Source organism: Sturnira hondurensis, unplaced genomic scaffold, assembly GCF_014824575.4.
Source record: "Sturnira hondurensis isolate 20B ecotype Veracruz unplaced genomic scaffold, ASM1482457v3 Scaffold0006413, whole genome shotgun sequence".
Lineage (NCBI taxonomy): Eukaryota > Metazoa > Chordata > Mammalia > Chiroptera > Phyllostomidae > Sturnira > Sturnira hondurensis.
Genome location: NW_028079044.1, coordinates 10,636,551 through 10,657,751, shown reverse-complemented (window position 1 = coordinate 10,657,751; position 21,201 = coordinate 10,636,551). Strand labels below are relative to the sequence as shown.

Genomic DNA, 21,201 nt, shown 5'->3' with positions numbered 1-21,201 from the left:
ACAGGTACACCAAACCTAGAAAAAGATTATGGAAATCACCTGAGAGGTACAAACAAATGACATGAAAGAAGTGGTCAATAAACTGATTCCAGATAGCACTGGAAAAGACATAGAAAAGGCTTGCCAATCTATTTATCCACTCCATCACGTCTGTTAGAAAAGCCAAAATGCTAAAGAAGTTCAAGTTTGAACTAGGAAAACTCACAGAACTTTACAATGAATGTAGCAGTTCTGGAAAAGCTACAGGTGATGAGACAGGTGCTAACATTGAACAAGCTGATGGATAATGAGCTTTCAGTTCAAGAACCTGTTTAAAATTAAGATTAATGGTGACAAATAAAAAATCCTACTTGTGGAAAAAAGCTCTTCTCATATGAGGCAGATGTAGCTATGCTCAACATTATCAATGAGGAAACTAAAACTCATGCGGGTTAAATCTTATAGTAAGTAATAGTGGTGTCCAGATTAGATTCCAAGACCTAGATTTGTGGTCTTATTTTTATTTAACTTACCTTCTTGATAATTTATATATAAATGCAAATTTAATACTTTTCTTTAACTCACAAGGAAACAGAACAGACACACTGGTTTGCAGTAGTTAATATACACAATGAAATGAAAAAAAAAGAAACTTTTTATATCAATTCCAATCCTGCAAAAAGAATAGTTTTATCTTCAAAGAATGTCAATCAAGTTTAATGTATTTTTATTTGCCCAATAAGGGTAACTTTTAAAAATAAAATCTAACTGCATTCAATTTCTGTTCTTTTTTCCATTAAAGCACAAGATAAAGGACAGTTATATTCAAGTAAATGTATAGTTATGATACACCGACCAACTAAATCAAGTATACCCATATAAATAAAATGTTAAAACATGAAAATTTACAGTCCTCTTACTTTTTCCTTTCTAAACTGACAAAATCAGAAAAAAATTAGTAAATAAACCTGTTTTCTTATTGTAACTTGTAATTTATTATTTTATTTGAAAATGTTTTGGTTTAAATTAGTAATTTCTGTAAATTAGTACTTCTTAAGTAAGTTCCTAAAAATAACAATATTGAAGCCTTGAACATTACATTTCATGTCATCTAAAAAAGTACAGCAAAACTGTCATAATAAAAAAGATTATAAAATTCCTCTTATTCAAATCCTAAATTCCTTTTCCAGATTTTAATAGAAAAGGAATTTTCATACCCATAGTTACCAGTCAGATAATGTATATTGCAATTCAGCATACTTAACTGAAAAATAAACAGCCTAAGAAAAGCAAAATTATTCTTGTTATTTATTCTGTGCTATACTCTTCTCCTTATGCATCTTTAATACCAGTCACAAATTCTATTGTAAAGACTTACCTTTTCTAACTTAAATAGCACTGACTCAATCAACATTTCACCTGTACACTTCACTCAGCATTCAATTCAGATGTCTCAACACCAAATTTAAAAATTTGTTTCAAGAACAAAATGTCTATAGATTACTCTATAACAAAACAAAGCAGAACATCTAATTGTAGAACAAAAATGGAAAATAACGTACAAGAAACTTTATCTCAACTTGAAGGTTAACTAATACCTGGGTGTTAGAAAACAGACTTAAGATATGTAAATTTTGCTATATTTTTACTTTTTTCTGTATAGGGTCAACATTTGTATTTTAAATATGTTACTCATTATATTGTCATTTCAAAAGAGAGGTTCCCAAGAGGCTTTTAGTAAAGTTCTATGCTGAGTACATATTTGGTTCCTGTATGTTTTAGCCAGAACTGTTCTAGAATTACTTATTTGGTTAACAGAAAATCTATAAAAAGAAAGATAAAAATACTAAATCAAAATCTCTATAAAAAACTGCAAGTTTTCAGCAATACCTGTGAATATATTCTTGTACACCTGTACTCCTGACAGTATTACTTTGCAGTATGATCACAGCAAGTATACAAATTTTCCAATTTTTTTGTGGAAATATTCAGTGAACTGAAATTTAACTGCATTTAAAATCATTATTTAACAAAAAACAAGTCACACAGCATTATCATATGCTAAATGGCAATTCAGGTTAGTAAAAACTAAACCTAAAAAAATGTATATTTTCAATGCATAGCCTGAATATGGACTTCTAAAAAGTAATTATACTAGTTAGAAGCAGAGAATCTGTGGAAAGATTTTAAATCATTACTGCTAGAACTGATTATATCATTAAGCACAAACTCAACAGACTTAAGTCCTGGTTGGAGAAAAAGAAAAGTAAATCTTTCCTATATCCTGTTTTATACAGGATGAAAACTAGTCATATTCCAAAGAAGAAAAAGTTCTTTGATCCTCAGAAAAAATGAAATAATCTGTAAGAAAGATAAGTGTCAGCCTTTGTATCAGCAGGGAAAAAACTATGAAGGCTAAATATCACTCTAGAATCATCTCCCTCACTATGCTTCTAGCAACCTTTTCAAGATATTTTTGAAAATACAATAAAAGATGATGGTACCAATTGTTACTGGGAAAAAATATTATTGCCTAAAACAACCCAAGACTGAATGTAATACAGATCCAGAAAATTTTTATTATTCAATATGTCATAAAAAAATTAGCTTTTTTTCCCTGTTCCCACATGTTAGCACTCAATTTCTGAGAATTCCAATGTAAGTAATGTTGAATTTTAAAAAGCATCAATAATTCCTACTTAGCAAATAGTATATTCTGTAGTTCATCACTCTTTACTCCTTCAATAAACATAGGGTTTTAAATAAGATGAAAATGGTAACAGTTCCCATAGCCTTAAAATCCAGGTGAAATAAACATCCTTGTGGTCCAATCACTTATAAAATGTGACTAGGTCGCTAAATCAACATACTAGTATACAACTTTAACAATTTCTAGCAGCAAAATACCTGGAATAGCGATTAATAAATGTGTTCACAGGACTGTGGACTAATTTCTCTGTAAGAAGTAATTTTTAAAAAGTATTCTAACAGTTCAACTGCAGGCAAACATGAAAGATATCAAAGATCTTGTTTATCTCCACTTGTCCCAGTGGAAGCAGGTGCAACCGGAACCTTACTAGTTTCAACAAAGACAGATTCAAAGGCAGCTTCCTGTTCATCCAAAGAATCGACAGCTGTGGCTCCTTTAATTAGTGTTGTATTGGTCAAAGATTGTTGCTGTGTGGAAATTTTACTGGATTCCAGTGTTTTCCTACCTCTTCTTTTACCAAGAATTTTAACATAATTAGCAGGTATAAGTCCTGTTGTTTGACCATCAAGACTGGCCAGAAGCCAACCACGCACTCTGGGTTGCTGTTCTGATGAAAGAAAAGACAGCCTTGTAATTGCAGCATACTTTGGAGACTCAACAGACTATGGATAGTAAAAAATGTAAACTCTGTGTTACAACTATATGTAATAAAATATATATACAAATAGTATATATACAAGCATTCAGTATCAAATAATGACAGGCTCAACATTTCTAGGGTCCCTTCTTACAACTTATACATTATATTTTCAACCTTGAAAAACATAAAGCTTCTATCAGTCGGTCCATTCATAGAGTAACGAGATTCAGCTATCCTAAAAGCTGAAAACTAACATCAACATCTTTCATATTGTAAACTGGAGTTTGACAAATGAATTTCTCAATCCTTCTTAGCAGGTAAGTCAGGCGTAAGTATAGAAAATAAATATATACCTTCACATAAGCCAGCTTTCTTTACATACTTTTAGCCAAAATGTAAAATTTAGGCCCTGGCTGGTGTAGCTCAGTGGATTGATCGAACCAGACGATCGCAGTTCGATTCCCAGTCAGGGCACATGCCTGGGTTGCAGGCCGGTTCCTTGCAGGCTAACTACCAGCAGGGGACGCACAAAAGGCAACCATACATTAATGTTTCTCTCCCTCTCTCCTTCCCCTCTAAAGATAAATAAATAAATAAAATGTTAAAAAAAAATTATCCCTTGTGATTATGAGGGACAAGCATGGAGACAGTGAATGTTAATTTTAATCCAAGATGGGCAAAAATGAAGACCTCTGTTACCTCCAGCCATACGAAAAAAGTTAAAGGAACTAACCTAAGCTAAAGTAGGAAAGATTATTTAATATATTCAATTTTGTATTTTGGTATTCTCACACCTATTTTATCCATGTCTTTAAAAAGCTGTTAAACTATTACAGCTTAGTTCAATATTATAGTTTAGGTACAATGTGACATTTTAATGTTTAATATGCTATAAAAATATAAAACAAATTAACCATGTCTGTGATTGATTTTGTGCTAAATGTACAAATATACTTTACTTGAGTGATGAAAGAAAGCAAAGAAGCAAAGCCAAAGTGTTAGGAGGCAATATTAGGAGAAAAATAATATAAGACATTTTTCTGAATCATAATGTAATTGAAAGACACCCTTTTTATTCTTTATTTTTTTATTTTTATTTTTTTAATTCTTTATTTAGAGTAATTAAAACTAATTATCTGTACTGGTCCTATCTCTAACAACAAACCCTATAAAGAAGTCCTTTTGAAATCCAAAATAGTAAGGTGTGGCTTTCACTAGAAGGAAAATATGGATAGAACACCTAGAAGCCAAGATTTTGTGTATGAGGGGATGTGGTAGAGGTTTAGCAAATTTGATCCAAAATTTTAAATTATTTACACATTAAACTAATAATTTGAATATTGATGGTATTTTTTTCTTTATGTAAAGAGTGACTAAAAGCAGTTACAGGCAAAAGCTCCTATTAATAGATTATACAGAAAACCGCCCAAGTGTTTAAAAGCACAGGTTTCCAAAGCCAGATAAACCTACATTCAGAGTCCAACTCCACTACATCTCAGTTTTGTGATACTGGGCAATTTACTCAGAATTCTGAGCCTTAGTTTTCTCATGTATAAAACAGGGACGAGATAGTAACAGTTCACACTTCATAGCATTATTATTTTAAGGGTTGTTATTACTAGTATCTTTACCAACTATGTGACTTTTTGTAGCAAACTTGAATCTTCAAAAACACACAAAAGATCTTTCTTTGTAAATCAACAAAAATTCTGTTCATCAATACTGGGGATAGCTAAAGAAAAAAGCCATTTTGCCTGGAGCAGTTAAAAACTGTTAGTGACCTGGTCTAAATACTTCATGACAGTAATTCCTAAAATCCTCAAGTTGAAGTTTCTGAAGTAAACACTATTTAAGTAAGAAAGAAAGCAACATCAGCCCCAGCAATTAAAGAAGGAAAGGGATGTTTAAATAATGCTAGATAATTTCTTTGTTAGATTTGTTATATTTAGTGTTTACCCCGTGTTTTTGTGTGGGGATTAACAGAGTTTGGAATTCAAGTGTTTTAGGTTGAGCAGAGATTGTATAAACAAACTCCTTATCTCAGTGAAATATTACTGGAACAACTTTGTTGGGATATTTCTCCACTACTACCCAAACCTGAAAGTTCTAAATAGACACGAAAGAGAAATCCTAGTAACTACTTTGAGTTGATCAACAATAACCAAACTTTTTTCATTTTCTTGTTTCATTTTTTAATATTACACTTATAATTTCTAGAACTTCACAGATAATTTCAATTTATTCATATTGTTACCTCTGAGAGCTAAGTTCAGCATATCACCAGCACGGAAAGAAATTTCTTCTTCAGATACAGCAGCAAAATCATATTCTGCTCTAGCAACTACATGGTCATTCTCACCACTTGCCCAGTTGGTGTTGTCTATAAACCGAATTAAGATTTGGTTAGTAAAACTTACAAAAATAAAATGAGGTTATTTCACTGGCTACAATTTGCAAACTGCATACATTTATTTGCCAAGAAAAGTCTCCTAAAGTAAATTCTATAATTAACATGATATAAAATCAACAGCATGTTCACTAGGATATCTATTATGAACTTTTCCCTTTTCTTCAAGCTCGAAATTCTAGTTCCCTTACTTTGAGACAAGGTCTGGCAAATTTTTTTCTATAAAAGGTCAGGTAGTAAATACTTTAGGCTCTGCAGGTAATGAAGCAAATTGAAGATACTGTAGTTTCTTATATAGTGAGAGAAATAACTTTTCCATAATTTTTTGACAAAACTCAAATGTAATACAAATTGAGTTTAAAAAAATAATACAGGTCTACTACTGAGAAGAATGGGATTTTCGGAGTTCAAAGGCAGTGTTTCCTGTCATATCAAGTGCAAATACTCATTTGTTAATGCTCATTCATAAAGATTTGAGGTATTTCCTCTTTGAAAATGTCTTTTGCAGACAGGTACTGACAAATCCTGATTATCAGTCCAATGAACTTGTGGTTTTAACTGAGCATATTCACTCATAAGGTGAACAGAGTAGAATTCCATTAAATTCTTTTGCATTAACTTTTACCATGTCATTACATGAAAGATTAATCATTTCCAAATGAATGTTAAGTGGAAACTTCTCAACTGTATAGTTCAGTTGAGAAAGTTCTCAACTATAGTTTCTATAGTTGGACTGTGATATATAGAAATTTCCTTTGCATTTGCATGGATATCCCAAACACTGCACTCTTCCCTCCTTCATTTCCTGCTACTCAGACTTTGCTCCTTTCCCACGGGCTCCCTTGCTATTCACATGATATGCCAGGCACACTACCACTTAAATACCTTTGCACTTTTGCTGTTCCCAGACGGGTGGAGCACTGTAATCTCACTTCCTAACCCTGGTTCTGTAACACTCATCCTTGCTTTTTTCCTCAAAGGCACTTACTACCTTCTTACTTCTACAGGTGACCCTTGAACAACGCAGGGGTTAGGAGTGCTGACATCCCCCTCTCCCCACCCCGTCCCGTGCAGTCCAAAGTCCATGTGTATCTTGTGACTCTATAGTTGGCCCTATGTATCATTCATGGTTGGGAAAGCAAAAACATAGTTTTTGACCTATGGCTGGCTGAATCCGTGGATTCAAAACCTGCAGATTCAAAACCCACATACAGGAAAGGCTGGAAAAAAATTAGCATATAAATGGACCCCGAAGTTCAAATCTGTGTTGTTCAAAGGTCACCTGTATATATTTTAACTTGGCTTATTGCTGTCTTCCCTAGACAGTCAGAAGAGCAGGAATTTTCTTTTAATGTTTTATTCACTACTATATTCTAAGCTCCTAGAATATAGTAGTCCTAAAAAGTGTTTATTGAATTGATGAAATAACATTGATTTCTCTAATAACCCAAGTTTAAGGGTCTAGGGCATTTTGATTCCACCTTTTTTCCCTTTGTGTACCACACCCACCCAGTGGGTAACTAAATTTGTTGAATCCTGCTTTTCACATACCCTAATTCAGGCCTTCATTATTTCTAATCCAGTCAATTGCAAAAGCATCATAACCAATATCCTAAAGTTAATAAACACTTATTAAGCACCTTCTATGTCCCAAGCAGGTTGTTAGCTTTTGGGGATACAAGGATAAACATAACCCAACATTCTTTATGAACCTTGCCAACCAATTTCAATTTGTTCTAATCTGTACTGATCTATCTTAAAACACTTGAGACTGACTAACTTCATCAGAACATTGTTTATATGCCCTGGCCAGGTAGTTCAGTTGGTTAGAGCATCATCCTGATATGGCAAGGTTGTGGGTTCAATCCCCAGTCAGAGCACATATAAGAATCAACCAATTAATGCATCAATAGGTGGAACAATAAATCTATGCTTCTTTCTCTCTCTCTCCCCCTTCCTCTATAAAGTCATTTTTTAAAAAAGAACACTATAGCCCTGGCTGGTGTAGCTCAGTGGATTGAGCGCAGGCCTTCGAACCACGCGATCATGGTTTGATTCCCAGTCAGGGCACATGCCTGGGTTGCAGGCCGGTTCCCAGCAGGGGACTCATGAGAGGCAACCATACATTGAGACTTCTCTCTTTCTCTCCTTCCCTTCCCCTCTAAAGATAAATAAATAAAATCTTTTTAAAAAAGGTATTACTAATAATAGCTTTAAAAAAAGAACACTATATATATGTAATAAGTCTGTTTAAACACACACACACACACAAATCCTTTCCTTACTAAATGAAGATTAAGATCTTCCATTATTAGCCTCCAACCTCATTACTCAGCCTATTTATTATTCTTTTATTCTATACTGTGGGACAGCTGCTAAACAAATATCACATTTCCTGCCTATGTACTTTTGTTCAAAGCTGTCACCTGTCCTTCAAAAATCTAACTTATATGTTACTTCTTAGATACCAATAGAAAAAATAAAAAATAAAATAAAATAATAAAAAAGCTTTACTTTTTAAAATTGAGATAGCACTCTGTACCAGCTGACAGAGTAGGAACTTAACAAATAGCCCTGGTTTTGTTTTTGGTTCTACCTTATTAAAGATGTCACCCTGGTCAGGCAACTTCTGTAAACCTTAGTTCTGTCAGTTGCAAAGTGAAGATTACTTATATCTCTTAGGGTTATTGTAAAAATTAAATGACATAAAATACACAAAATACCTAGCAGTGTCTTGCATATAAAAAGGCACAAAACACCTTGTCTTTCCCTGTCACATTCCTCATCACACTCTTTCTGCTTCATTACAATTACCTGTGTATATGTCTTACCTACCTCCCTGCCAACAAGTTTTAGAAAACTTGGGAGATTACATCTTATGTATCTTTATATACTTCGTAACATCAAGTTCAGTATCTTGTAAACAGTAGTTAGGTAACGTGTACTATTACACTGAATGAACAATGAATAAATCAAGAAACCTGTTTCTGCTATATATTTATCTTCCAGTTTTGAATTTCTTAACTAAAAATAAAACTGGATCAAAAATTAAATACAAAAAACATAAAGAATGCTAATTTAACAAATCTATCCTTGAAATTTGAGATTGTCATATGGTTTTTGAATCCTTTCTTTTACTCTTACCTGTTATCTCATCACTGTTGGTAGAGAGCAGTTTCCAGATGAGGTAAGGACCACCAAGGATAACAGCCAAGAACAAGAATATTGGCCAAGATTTTGCTGAGTTAGCTGCTCTGTCTTCGGCACCAAGCATAGCCACAGTTCCTTCACTTTCTGCCCACAGGTCCTCATTCTCAGAGCCTCTTCTTAAACCCAGCATCCATTGTAACCGTCTGTAAAGATACCTTATAGTCCTAACTAATGCAAAAGCTGAAAAAACCTTTGTGAAGTGTATTTTTAATCGGGAAAAATGATTTGCTACATCCAATACAGCCCTAAAACTATTATACACAGCTGAAAAGGTAGCATCCATCATCATGCTGACAGAGGCAAATGCATGCACAATACTTTCAATGGACTGAAATGCACCTCTGCTGCTTTCTTCAGCTTGCTGAACGAATCTACTAGGCGGAAGATCATCTAAACGGAGGCGGTTGTAGCTTAACCCATTATATCCATAACTATAAGGGCTATAGCTTCCATAAAATGAATTTCCATAGGCACCATATCCTGAAGAAAATGAGCTGTAAGCTGGTCTGAAAGTGTTCAGACTACTTCCTGTTTGCTGCGATGGCCTTGGAAGAATAGGTGGAGGCACTCTGGTAAGTGCTGGCTGTCCAGGTCTTGTCAATAAAGTAGGACCCAAATCAGCAGATCTAAACCAAAAAAGATTCAAAAGAGTAACTGAAACACAACAGATTTAATCCAAATTAACTATTAAATACCTCCTATAACTAGTGCAATGAGGTTCTACTGAAGATATGTTAACAGTAAGGATTAATCTGTTAATAACTAGTTGGTTAGAATCTCAGTGTTAGGAGAAAATGCATAAAACAACTGAATGAACACTATATTCTAGTTTATTTATGCTGGCATTATTAGTGCTATCTCCAATCTCTTCTGTAGTTTTTTTTAAAGACACCTGTCCATTTTCTCACAGGTGGTTGCTAGATATTTGTCCATCCTTGTACCTAAATGACAGTATCACAATTATTATAGTTTTAGAATAGATCTTAGTATCCAATAAAACAAGTTTCCCACAATGTTCTTCATCCTCAAGAGTGCTTTGACTATATGACCCTTTGAATTTCCACATACATTTTAGAATCAGAGCTAAAAGTTCTATAACCCTCTCTCCCCACCAAAACCATATTATGATTCTGTTTGGGATTACACAGAATCTGCAGGTTAATTTGAGGTAACTGACATCTTTATGATATTGAGAGTTTCAACCCACAAATACAATGTATGTTCCATTTATTTAGGTTTTTTAAAGATTTTTTTCAGAAATGGTTTTTAAAAATAACTTTATTGACTCTAATGTTTTATGGTTTACTACATGAAGGTATTTTTTTATTTTTCATTTTTTGGTACATGGTGTCTTTCTAAAATTTCACTTTGTTACTGTTATTATGTAGAAATAATTGATTAAAAAATATGGTCCTTATAGCCAGCAAAGTTGTTGTGGATTCTTCTCTTGGATTTTCTAGAATCTTAAGAATTTACAGTCACATTGTATGTGAACACTGATAAGATTTATTTCTTCTTCTTTTTAATTCTTACAGTTTTGTGTCTAGGACATGCAATATAATCTTGAATGATCAAGGTAGCAGGCATCCTTGTCTCATTCCTGATCTTACAAGTTTTCAGCAGCTCACCATTATGCACTATGTTTGTTTTAAATTTAGTACTTGCTTGTCTATTTCTATTTGCTAAGTTTTATTACCACAAATAAACTATCAATCAAATAATTTCTCAGGATTTAAGATGATTATGATTTTTCTTCTTTATTCTCTTAATATGATGAATTACATTAATTCTCAAATGTTAAAGCCAACCTACATTCCTGAAGTAAAACTGAAGAGCCAATATATATTCCTGATTTGGTTTGCCAGTATTTTGTTAAATATATTTTTGCATCTATTTTCATAAGTGAGAATGTCCTAATTTGTTTTTTACTGTCTTTGTCACGTCTGGGTATCAAGGTTGAACTGGCTCCTTATACAGAATTAAGAAGAAGCCCTGACCAAGGGCTTCTCCTTCAGTCACCATCCTTCAGTCACCCAGGATGGCTTAGGTGACTGAAGCATCGTCCTGTATACCAAAAGGCTGTGGGTTCAATTCCTGGTCAGGGTACATGACTAGGTTGTGGGTTCAGTTCCCAGTTGGGGCATGTATGGGAGGCAACCAACTGATATTTCTCTTACATCTATGTTTCTTTCTCTCTCTTTCTCTCTCTCTCCCCGCCTTTCCCCCTCTCTCTACAATCAATCAAAACATATCCTTGGTTGAGGATTAAAAAAAGAATGAAAACTCATTCAAGGAAAAAATAATTTTATATAACAACACAATAAAGATTCTAAATATGTTTAAGATGGTCAGATATAATAAAGCAATAAAATATTTTAAATAAAAATTAAAATGAAATAAAAACATGTTAATATGAAAAAAATTTCAGTACAGATCTTAGACATGATGCCCACAACCACAGGGGTTATCTTGCAACTATGAGGCAAGGAAAAACCAAATCAAACCAAACTTAAGGCACAAAGTAGAAATACAGAACTTAGGGAATTCCATTTCAAGCAATGGCATTCCCGGAATCAGTCTAACCCTTGCACTGAAAATAACTAGAAAAACTAGAAAATATATAAAAGTATCTATTTAAAGCATGAGAGAACATGGAACTGAGGAATTATGGAGCCAACATTCATGAAGAAGAGAAAACCCAGAGAGCTCACTTGGAGATATTTCTCAAGTGACAAGGGCCAGCTCTAGGAGACATGGCTGACAGGATGAGAAACGGAGCCTTGGTTTTAAAAGACTCCTGAGGCTAAAGAGACAAAAGTAGAGTTTAGAACCCTTGAAGAAGAGGACCAACATAAATCCCCATACTATGGACTGGGCCCTTAAAGGGACATATACTAGGAGTAAGGGTAAGGATTATAGGAAATAGACTAGTCCTGGTAGGAAATGAAACCACAGCTTCAAATGAGCTCAATCTTGATTGGATTCAAATGATCCTAGATTGCCAGTGGCCCAATGTGCGTGTCAAAAGTAAAACTCACTGGAGGAAGGTACCATCCTAGGCCTCAAATAGTTTAAAACTGACTATATACAATGTTCAGCTTTCATTAAAAAATAGTTAGGCCTATATGATGACAAAACTACATGTTTAAAAAAAGCGACATTAGGCAATACAAAGAGATCCACAGTGGGTAATGATAATAAAGTTATTAGTCAAACTTTAAACAACTATGATTGATATATTCAAGGAAAATGGACAAGACTGAATTTTTTCAGCAGAAAATAGAAACTATAAAGCAAAACCAAAGGGAAATTCTAAAACTGAAAAGAAAAACAAATACCTGAAACCATAAACTCAATGACTGGTTTAATATCAGATTAGACACCCTTAAAGAAAAATATCAGTGAACTAGAAAAAAGTTCGGAAGAAAACACCGAGAATGAAGCATGAGTAACCAAATCATATATACATACATACAAAAAAAAGATGGTAAGACAGGTTATATTGTGAAATACAGAGCATATATGTAATTGGAGACAAATGAGTAAAATGATGATGATCAGAAGCAACATTTAAAGAGATAATGGATGAGATTTTTCTAAAATTAATGCAAGACACCAGGTCAGATTAAAATATCTCTATAAATCTCACCCAAAATGACTAAAGAAAACCACAGTAATGCTCAGTAAAGCATCACTTTTGTAAAACCAAAAACAAAGAGAAATCTTGAAAGCAGCCAGAGGATAAAGAGATTCCTTTCGAAGGAGTAAAAATAACACAGATGGCCAAAACTGTTAGAAAGCTCACAGGTAAAAAAAAAAAAGGAAGTCAGAAAAAAAAAGTAGACCCCTTGATGACAATTTGAGTTGACAGATCTCCTACACTTCTTGTTAACTAAACAATAAATTCCAAAGCACAGTGGGCCAGATATTGTTACTTATAGCAGAAATTATCCCTGATACAATGTTTAATAGGAGTTCCAGAAGAAGAGATGGGAAAGAAAAGTACTAAATATTTTAAAATATAACTGGGAGTCCTGGTTGGTATGGTTCAGTGGATTTAGTGCCAGCCGGTGAAGCAAAGGGTTGCTGGTTCAATTCCCAGTCAGGGAACATACCTGGGTTGCTGGCCAGGTCCCCAGTAGGGGGTGCTCAAGAGGCAGCCACATAATGATGTTTCTCTTTCTCCCTCCCTCCCTTCCCCTCTCTAAAAATAAATAAATAAAATCTTTGAAAAAAGATATAACTGATAAGAATTTTCCTGAATTAAATAAAGATATGTATCTTCAGTTCTGGTTGGTGTAGCTCAGTGGGTTGAGCATGGGCCTGTGAAGCAAAGGGTCGCTGGTTCGATTCCCAGTCAGGGCATATGCCTGGCTTGCAGGCCAGGTCCCCAGTAGGGGAAACATGAGAGGCAACCACACACTGATGTTTCTCTCCCATTCCTTCTCCTTCCTTTCCCCTCTCTCTAAAAATAAATAAATAAAATATTTTAAAAAAGATACATATCTTCAGACTAAGCACGGTGGGTTCTGAGCAGAGGGAAAAAATGTTCAAATATGTGTCTGCATATTCACACTGTGATAGAGCATAAAAAAGCTCTATCAAGGTATCAGGTGAAATCTTAAAGGCTCTTAAGGAAAGGATAGCCTACCTATAAAGGAATAAAAACTAGATTCAACAGAAAAATTTAAGTTATATAGCTTTGATACAAAGCCAGAAAAGTAGGATAGTACAAAGAAATAAATTATAGGCCAACTTCACCTAGGAACATATATGTAAAGATCTTAAAATATCAGAATAGAACCTAGCATTGTATTTTACAAAATCATCACAATTAAACAGAGTTCATTCAGAAATGCAAAGATGATTCAACAGTAGAAAGTTAACTGATACAGTAAACCACATTTTCATACTAAACTAAAAATACACACAATGATCTCAATAGACAGAATAGTTACTCATAAAATCTAGTATCTCTTTATAATACAAATCTGAGCAAGGTAGAGAGCTATAAGTTGAATAGGAAATCTACCAAAAACAAAAATCAAACGTTATACTTAAATGTGAGACTTGAAAAGCATTCCAATGAAAGTGAAAATCAATACAAGAATGTGGGCTAAATTTCTGGTCAAGATGGCATAGGTAAACACAGCTCACTTTCACACACAACTACATCAGTCAAAGTTACAACTAAAATAAAACAACCATCACTCAAAACCATCAGAAATTGAGGTGAATAGAAGTCTGACAACTATGGAATTAAAGAAATCACATCCATCTAGACTGGTAGGAGAGGTGAAGATGTGGAACAGGCTGGTCCCTCACCCACATGTGGTAGATATATATTCAGGAGGGATATATTGGGAGCAAGGAGTCCAGGCCTCACACCAGGACCCCCAGCTCAGGGTTCCAGTACCAGGGAGATAAGACCCCGTAACTTCTGGCTGCAAAAACCAGTGGGGATCAAGTTGGTGGAAGAATCTTCTGGAGTCCCAAGTCGTTCCTCTTAAAGAACCCACACAGGGACTTAATCAGGCTCACTCCTTTTGAGCTCCAGCACCATGGTAACAGTTTAAAAGGCACCAGTGGCATACTGGGAGAAACTGAAGGGTCTGGCATCAAGGCAAGAGATGAGGGACAGCCTTCTCCTATACAGAAAAGGGGGCCATTGTCCCTTTACTGAACCCTTCCCCCATAGAGCCACAATGCCAGCAGGCTGGTGCCATATCAGAGACTCCATCAGCCTGGCTGATACTGTTTGCCCTGCTCTGGAGATCCCCAGAGACTCTGGCCAACCTGCTTTTCCATATGAATGGCTGGTCTTGGTCCATACTTCACAATGTCTTAAATCCTTTCTAACAATAAACAGCAGGCCTCAGTGAACCCCCGGCCCTCCATACCACTTCTTAAGGGGCTCCAGGCCAGACACTAGCAGCAGCCAGCCTAGATTCAGGGTCTGGCTTTGCCTGGGAATCTCCAAATCCAGCACAAGTAGCAGCCATCTCAACTTGCTTTATAGCTCAGGCAGGGTGGCTTTGGGCAGAACACAGGTGGGAGCTGACCCTGGCCTGCACCACCCAGTAAACCCCAGAGTCTGTGCACACAGTGGACAGCTACAGACCACATCTGCCTCTGAACAGCTGATCTTCCTTGGAGGGCAGAGGTTGGTGATCAGTGATCACAGCCAGTCCTTTGCAGGTGACTGGCCTGGGCAAATCCCTCCCATTGATCTGCCAACAGTAATCAAGGCTCAACCACAAGAGGAGGGTGTACTCAGCACACACTAAGAATGCACCTCCAGTATCCAAGCTTGGGGCTGTGCCACTGGACCCTACAGGACATCTACTATGTTAGACCATGCTACTAAGACAGGAAGTCAAAGCAGTTTTACCTAACATAGAAACAAATGCAGGGAGGCTTTCAAAATGAGGAGACAAAGAAATATGGTCCAAATGAAAGAATAGACCAAAACTTCAGGAAAAAAAACTAAATCAAGTGGAGATAAGCAATCTACCAGATGCAGAGGTTAAACACTGGTTATAAGGATGCCTCAATGAACTTAGTGAGGACCTCAACAGCATGAAAAAGACCCAGTCGGAAATGCAGGACACTAATGGAAATAAAGAATGTTGGCCATCTGTGCTGGCTTATTTGTAAGTAAGAAGATTGTCAAAACACAAGAGAATTAGTTATAAACAAATCATCAGAGCAAATTAAGTCAGAATTATGCTGAATATATATCTTTATCTCATAAAAGATGAGATAGGACTTCATGGAAACAGTAACAAAACATTATTTAATACAAACAAGGTCAAAATTCTCACCAATTGTACCTTCACAATATTCACAAATGGAAACACTTATTTGATCAATAAATAAAAGTCCCAATAAAATATAAAGTTCCAGTAAAAATCTCAGTAAGTCCTTCAATGAAAGCTAAATGCAACAAATGCAATTTTTAATTTTATTTTTAATATCTTAGATTATGCTATTACAGCTGTTCCATTTCCCCTTCATTCCACTCCACCCTGCACACCCCCTCCCACCCACACTTCCCACCTTTAGTTCATGACCATGTGTCATAAGTTCTTTAGCTTCTACATTTCCCATACTATTCTTGCCCTCCCCCCTGTCTATTTTCTACCTACTGTCTATGCTACTTATTCTCTGTACCTTTTCCTCCTCTCTCCTCTTCCCATTCTCCCATTGCTATCCCTCCATGTGATCTCCATTTCTGTGGTTCTGTTCCTGTTCTAGTTGTGTGCTTAGTTTGCTTTCGTTTTAGGTGTGGTTGTTAATAACTGTGAGTTGCTGTCTTTTTACTGTTCACATTTTTTATCTTCTTTTTCTTAGATAAGTCCCTTTAACACTTCATATAATAAAGGCTTGGTGATGATCAACTCCTTGAACTTGACCTTATCTGAGAGGAGCTTTATCTGCCCTTCCATTCTAAATGAAAGCTTTGCTGGATAGAGCAACCTTGGATGGAGGTCCTTGTCTTTCATAGCTTGGAATACTTCTTTCCAGCCTCTTCTTGCCTGTAAGGTCTCTTTTGAGAAATCAGCTAATAGTCTCATGGGAACTTCTCAAGTGACTGTTCCCTTATCTCTTGCTGCTTCTAGGATTCTCTCCTTCATTTTAATCTTGGCTGATGTAATTATGATGTGTCTTGGTGTGTTCCTTCTTGGGTCCACCTTCTTTGGTACTCTCTGAGCTTCCTGGATTTCTTGGAAGTCTACTGCCTTTGCCAGATTGGGGAAATTCTCCTTTATTATTTGTTCAAGTAAGTTATCAATTTCTTGCTGTTTCTCTTCTGCTTCTGGTACCCCTATAATTCAGATGTTGGAATGTTCAAAGATGCCCTGGAGGTTCCTAAGCCTCTCCTCAGTTTTTTGAATTCTTGTTTCTTCATTCTTTTATGTTTGGTTGTTCCTTTCTTCCTTCTGGTCCACTCCAATGATCTGAGTCCTAGTTTTCGTCCCATCGCTATTGGTTCCCTGTGCATTTTCCTTCATTTCACTTAGTGTAGCCTTCATTTTTTTTACCTAATTTGCAACCAAAATTAACCAATTCTGTGAGCATTCTGATCACCAGTGCTTTGAACTCTGCATCTGATAGGTTGGCCATCTCTTGGTCACTTAGATGTATTGGCTCTGGGGCTTTGATATGTTCTTTCGTTTGAGCCATAATTTTTTGATCTGGTCATACCTATTATGTATGAGGCGTGGAGCCTCAGGTGTTCACCAGGGTGGGGCATCCCAGTTGCTGGGTTGTGAAACTGTATGTTGGGGCAGGGTCAGAGAGGGAACAATGGTGCTTGCTCTGCTCTCTCTTGGATTTCAGTCCCTTCTACTGCTTCCCACAACCAAATTGGGCCCTTCTGGTGCTGGTTCCCTGGTGCTGTGTGGGCTTGTGTACATTCTAGCACCCTGTGGGTCTCTCCAACTAACTCTTCTGAGAGGCTGGGAGTCCCTCCCAGAACCTCAACCCCCAAAGAGTTTTCAATTGGTGCTTTCAGGCTTTACTTCCTGGGGCCCTGGGTTGCTTGGTCTGTCTCGCTGCCTGTTTTTGCCTGGTTTATCTGCGTGCAAATGTGGGACCATAGTCAGCCAGCTGCCTTGCGTACCTCACTGGGTCTGCTTGCCTCCCTGCACCTGGGGTCTGCCAACTGCTGCCTGCACGCCCAGGTCGCCAGCCACCAAATTAGTCCCTCTTACTGGTCTGGATGAATGGTTGTTGGACTTCCTACTGACAGTAGTAAAACCAAACTGACAGTTAAATTTTCTGTCAGTTCTGGTTGTTTTTTTGTTTCTAAATTTTTTGTTGTCCTTAATTTTGGTTGTGAGAGGAGGTACAGTGTGTCTACCTATGCCTCCACCTTGGCCAGAAGTCAACAAATGCAATTTTGAAGAATAGAAAAGTGTGAAGGTTCTTGATATATCAAATATCAAAACTTATTATAACGACAGTATGGTGCTAGTATAAGAATAGACAGACCAATAGAATATATCAGGAAGTCCCCTAAACAGAACCACACATTTAGAAAAACTTGGTGCCACACAGATGGTATTATAAGCCAGTATGGACTAGATGAATAAATGGTACAGGACAATAAATCATCCACATGGAAAGAAATTAGACTGCCTATTTCACATGGATTTTGTACCAAAAAGTCAGCTTCAGGTGGATTACAGAGATAAATGTGAAAAGCAGGACATTTAAAAGAAAATACAGAAAAAACTTTCCTGATTTGAGGACAAAGGATTTCTTAACTAAGACACAAAAGGCACAATCAATACGAAAATTTTGTCTATGTTAAAATTAAAAGTATCTGCACAACGAAGATAAATATGAGTATAAAGAAGGTAAGCTATAGACTGAAAGATATTAAAAACATACAAAGAAAACAGGTTTAGTATGAACAATAAAGTACTGAAATCGACAAGCAATAACAAAGCCAAAAGTGGGCAAAAAAAAATCAACAGAAGAAACTCAAATGGCTAATAAACATTGCAAAAGATCTTCAATCTTACTACAAATCAGAGAAGTGTAAATTTTTTATTGTTATTATTATTTTTATTTATTTTTATTTATTTTATTTATTTATCTTTTTAGAGGGGCAGGGGAGAGGAAAGAAACATCAATGTATGGTTGCTTCTCATGCATCCCCTGCAGGGAACTGGCCCCTGCCGGAAACTGGCCTGCAACCCAAGCATGTGCCCTGACTGGGAATCGAACCTCGATCCTCTGGTTCGCAGGCCCGCGCTCAATCCACTGAGCTACACCAGCCAGGGCCTAAATTAACGATGAAATATCATTTCACTTCACCTATTGAAAAAAATAACATCATTGTGAGGAACCAAAATTTTGCCACCTCCAAATAAGCCTTTTGGGATATTGATTTTAAGCTGGTTATTAAGGAACAAAAGACTCAGAAAGAAACTTTGATCTTCCTCCTAATAACCTAAAAGAAATTTTGATAGAGGAGGGGTTGTGCTTTGGGAAAGGAGATATCACTATAGATAACTATAGTTTAATAGAAACTAGTGTATGACAGACAACTGCTTTTCCATCGCCATGTGAATTGCCTTCCTGCCCTTTAAAGTCCCAAACAAATCACCCCATATCCCCACTTCCCTGCAGTCCAAAATGGCATATAAACCTTAACTGCCCAGTGTCTCTTTGGACCTCATGTTCTTATGGCACCCCTGCATGTACATCCATAATAATTTATAAGTTTTCTCCTGTTCATCTGTCTCTGTTAATCGGATTATTAGCCCAGCCAGAATAACATTAAGAGGTGAGAGGAAAAGTTATTTTTTACACTCCCACAATATGAAGTGCTGGAAAGAATATAGAAAAACAGAAAACTTTGCTAGTAAATAGTAAAAACTGATATACAACCACTTTGGGGAACAACTTGGCAACAGACAGTTCTTGAAGACAGGCACACCCTTCCATCAAGCAATTCCACTACTAGCAACACATTAGAAACCCCCTTGGAAAATGGACAAGGAGAACGGAACAAGAATGTTCATTGTAGCAGTTTTTAATATGTAACAACCAATACTCTAATACCTACAACACAATAGTTTGGATTTTTTACATAATAGAACACCCACAGCAAATAAAATGAACTACTGGTATATGGAGGAGCAAAATATACCTCAAAACAAAAATATTTAGTGGAAACATTCTGCAAAATGATAGTTTGAAATATATATATACACACACACACACACACACATATATATATATACATATATATATATATATATATATATATAAAGTATAGGAGCTATTGGGTACACTAAACACCTGATAGAAACAGTAGTTAGTTACTGCAGGACTGAAGAATGGAAGGGTTTATCTGTTTAATTTTAATTAAAAAAAAACAGGCAAGTCTGGCAAAATATTACTTCTTAGAGCTGGCAGTGAATGCATACACAAGTATTCATTATCTTACTCTCCACCAATATCTACAACTTTAAAATAATTCACAAGGAAGAAAGAGTGGGAAATAGTTAATTTTACATAAACAGAACTTTGACAGATGCAAGACTAAAGCTCTCTCTTCCAAAGAGAACTCCAAATTTTTAGTAAATTAAATCACCATAAAACAGGAAGTAGAAAGTGTCACCTCAGCTTTACAGCATAATTAAAGCTTATTACTTGTTAAATATCTATCATTATTAAATTAGGGAGCCACTGTGTTCAAGCATTTGAGTATTTAAATAAAAAATTACAAGATTTTAGAACATAGGAGAAATGTATTCCAGTATGTTGGGGATTTTTATGTAATAGGTTATGTGATATTCCAGTCTCATCACCTGAATTAAGATGTCATGATACACTCAACACAAAACACACAAGACTATGAAACTCTTAACTCTTAATCTAGTTTAACCTTTTTTGAGTTTTAGATCCATTTAACTCTGGTTAAAATGAAAACAAAAACGCAGGCCTTAGAGAAATCACACACTATTTTGTACACAAAGGCTGTCCACAGGCCTTAGATTTAGAACTCCCGCTTTAAAGTTGCTTTTCCAAATCTCTGCCCGGTACACTGTTGAGTTATGCGGGAAAACAACGCCAAGCCTTATACAGGCTTAGGTTCCAGTTGCGTAAAAGTGATCTGGACTTTCACCAACTCCTCGAGAAGCTGTTGAAAGCTTTAGAGAGACTTTGCTCCCAATGGAGCGGAGGCTGGGCAAATGTCACTCTCATTCGCTACGGATCAAAAGTCCGTCGCTTTGAAGTGGGTCAGGCGGTACTGCCAAGGTGTCCCGCGAACAGAAACCCCCTTTTATTCTAAGAACCTCGGGACTCAGAGAGGCACCCAGGAGCTCCCTGGAAAACGTCGCTACCAAGAGCCAGCGGGTCAGAAACTGTGGTCAGACGTCGAAACTGCCCTGTACCACCCCTCCTCAAGGCCCACCTCAACCCCCCTCAAGGTTGGGGACTGGTTGAGAGGGGGAGGGGAACCTCGCCCCAACGACGTCCTCAACCGCCCCCTGCCAAAGTCCCAGATCCGGTCCACCCAAGTCATGGCTTAAAGTATTCCACACTCACTGAAAAGCGGGACCGGGTCCTGATCCCGGCCCGGCCCCAGGAATACGGCGGATCTCCCAGGGCTTGCGGGGAGGCGGCGGCTGGGACGCCATCTCCTCCACCTCCGTTCCGCGGCTGCTGAGCTCTGGGAACCACTCGGAACCTGGCGCACTGGCCGCACGCGCACCAGGCGCAAGGGGCAGA

General features: G+C 36.5%; 1 protein-coding gene across 1 annotated transcript; it reads right to left on the bottom strand.

Moving 5' to 3' along the window:
- Window positions 1-691: 691 nt before the first annotated feature.
- On the bottom strand, window positions 692-21,186 carry PEX13 (peroxisomal biogenesis factor 13). Its single transcript, XM_037047995.1, has 4 exons — window positions 21,019-21,186; window positions 8,881-9,572; window positions 5,584-5,709; window positions 692-3,296 (listed from the first exon to the last, which is right to left on the bottom strand). The coding sequence occupies exons 1-4, from the start codon at window positions 21,108-21,110 to the stop codon at window positions 2,998-3,000; spliced, it is 1,209 nt and encodes a 402-aa protein (XP_036903890.1). The 5' UTR covers window positions 21,111-21,186; the 3' UTR covers window positions 692-2,997.
- Window positions 21,187-21,201: the final 15 nt, after the last annotated feature.

Excerpts from the sequence above, each read along its gene's own strand:
- PEX13 (XM_037047995.1), bottom strand. The coding sequence starts at position 21,110 with ATGGCGTCCCAGCCGCCGCCTCCCCGCAAGCCCTGGGAGATCCGCCGT. Across the intron at positions 9,573-21,018 it reads GGACCCGGTCCCGCTTTTCA|ATCTGCTGATTTGGGTCCTA; the intron begins GTGAGTGTGGAA and ends TTTTTGGTTTAG. Across the intron at positions 3,297-5,583 it reads GCTGAACTTAGCTCTCAGAG|AACAGCAACCCAGAGTGCGT; the intron begins GTAACAATATGA and ends TTCTTTCATCAG.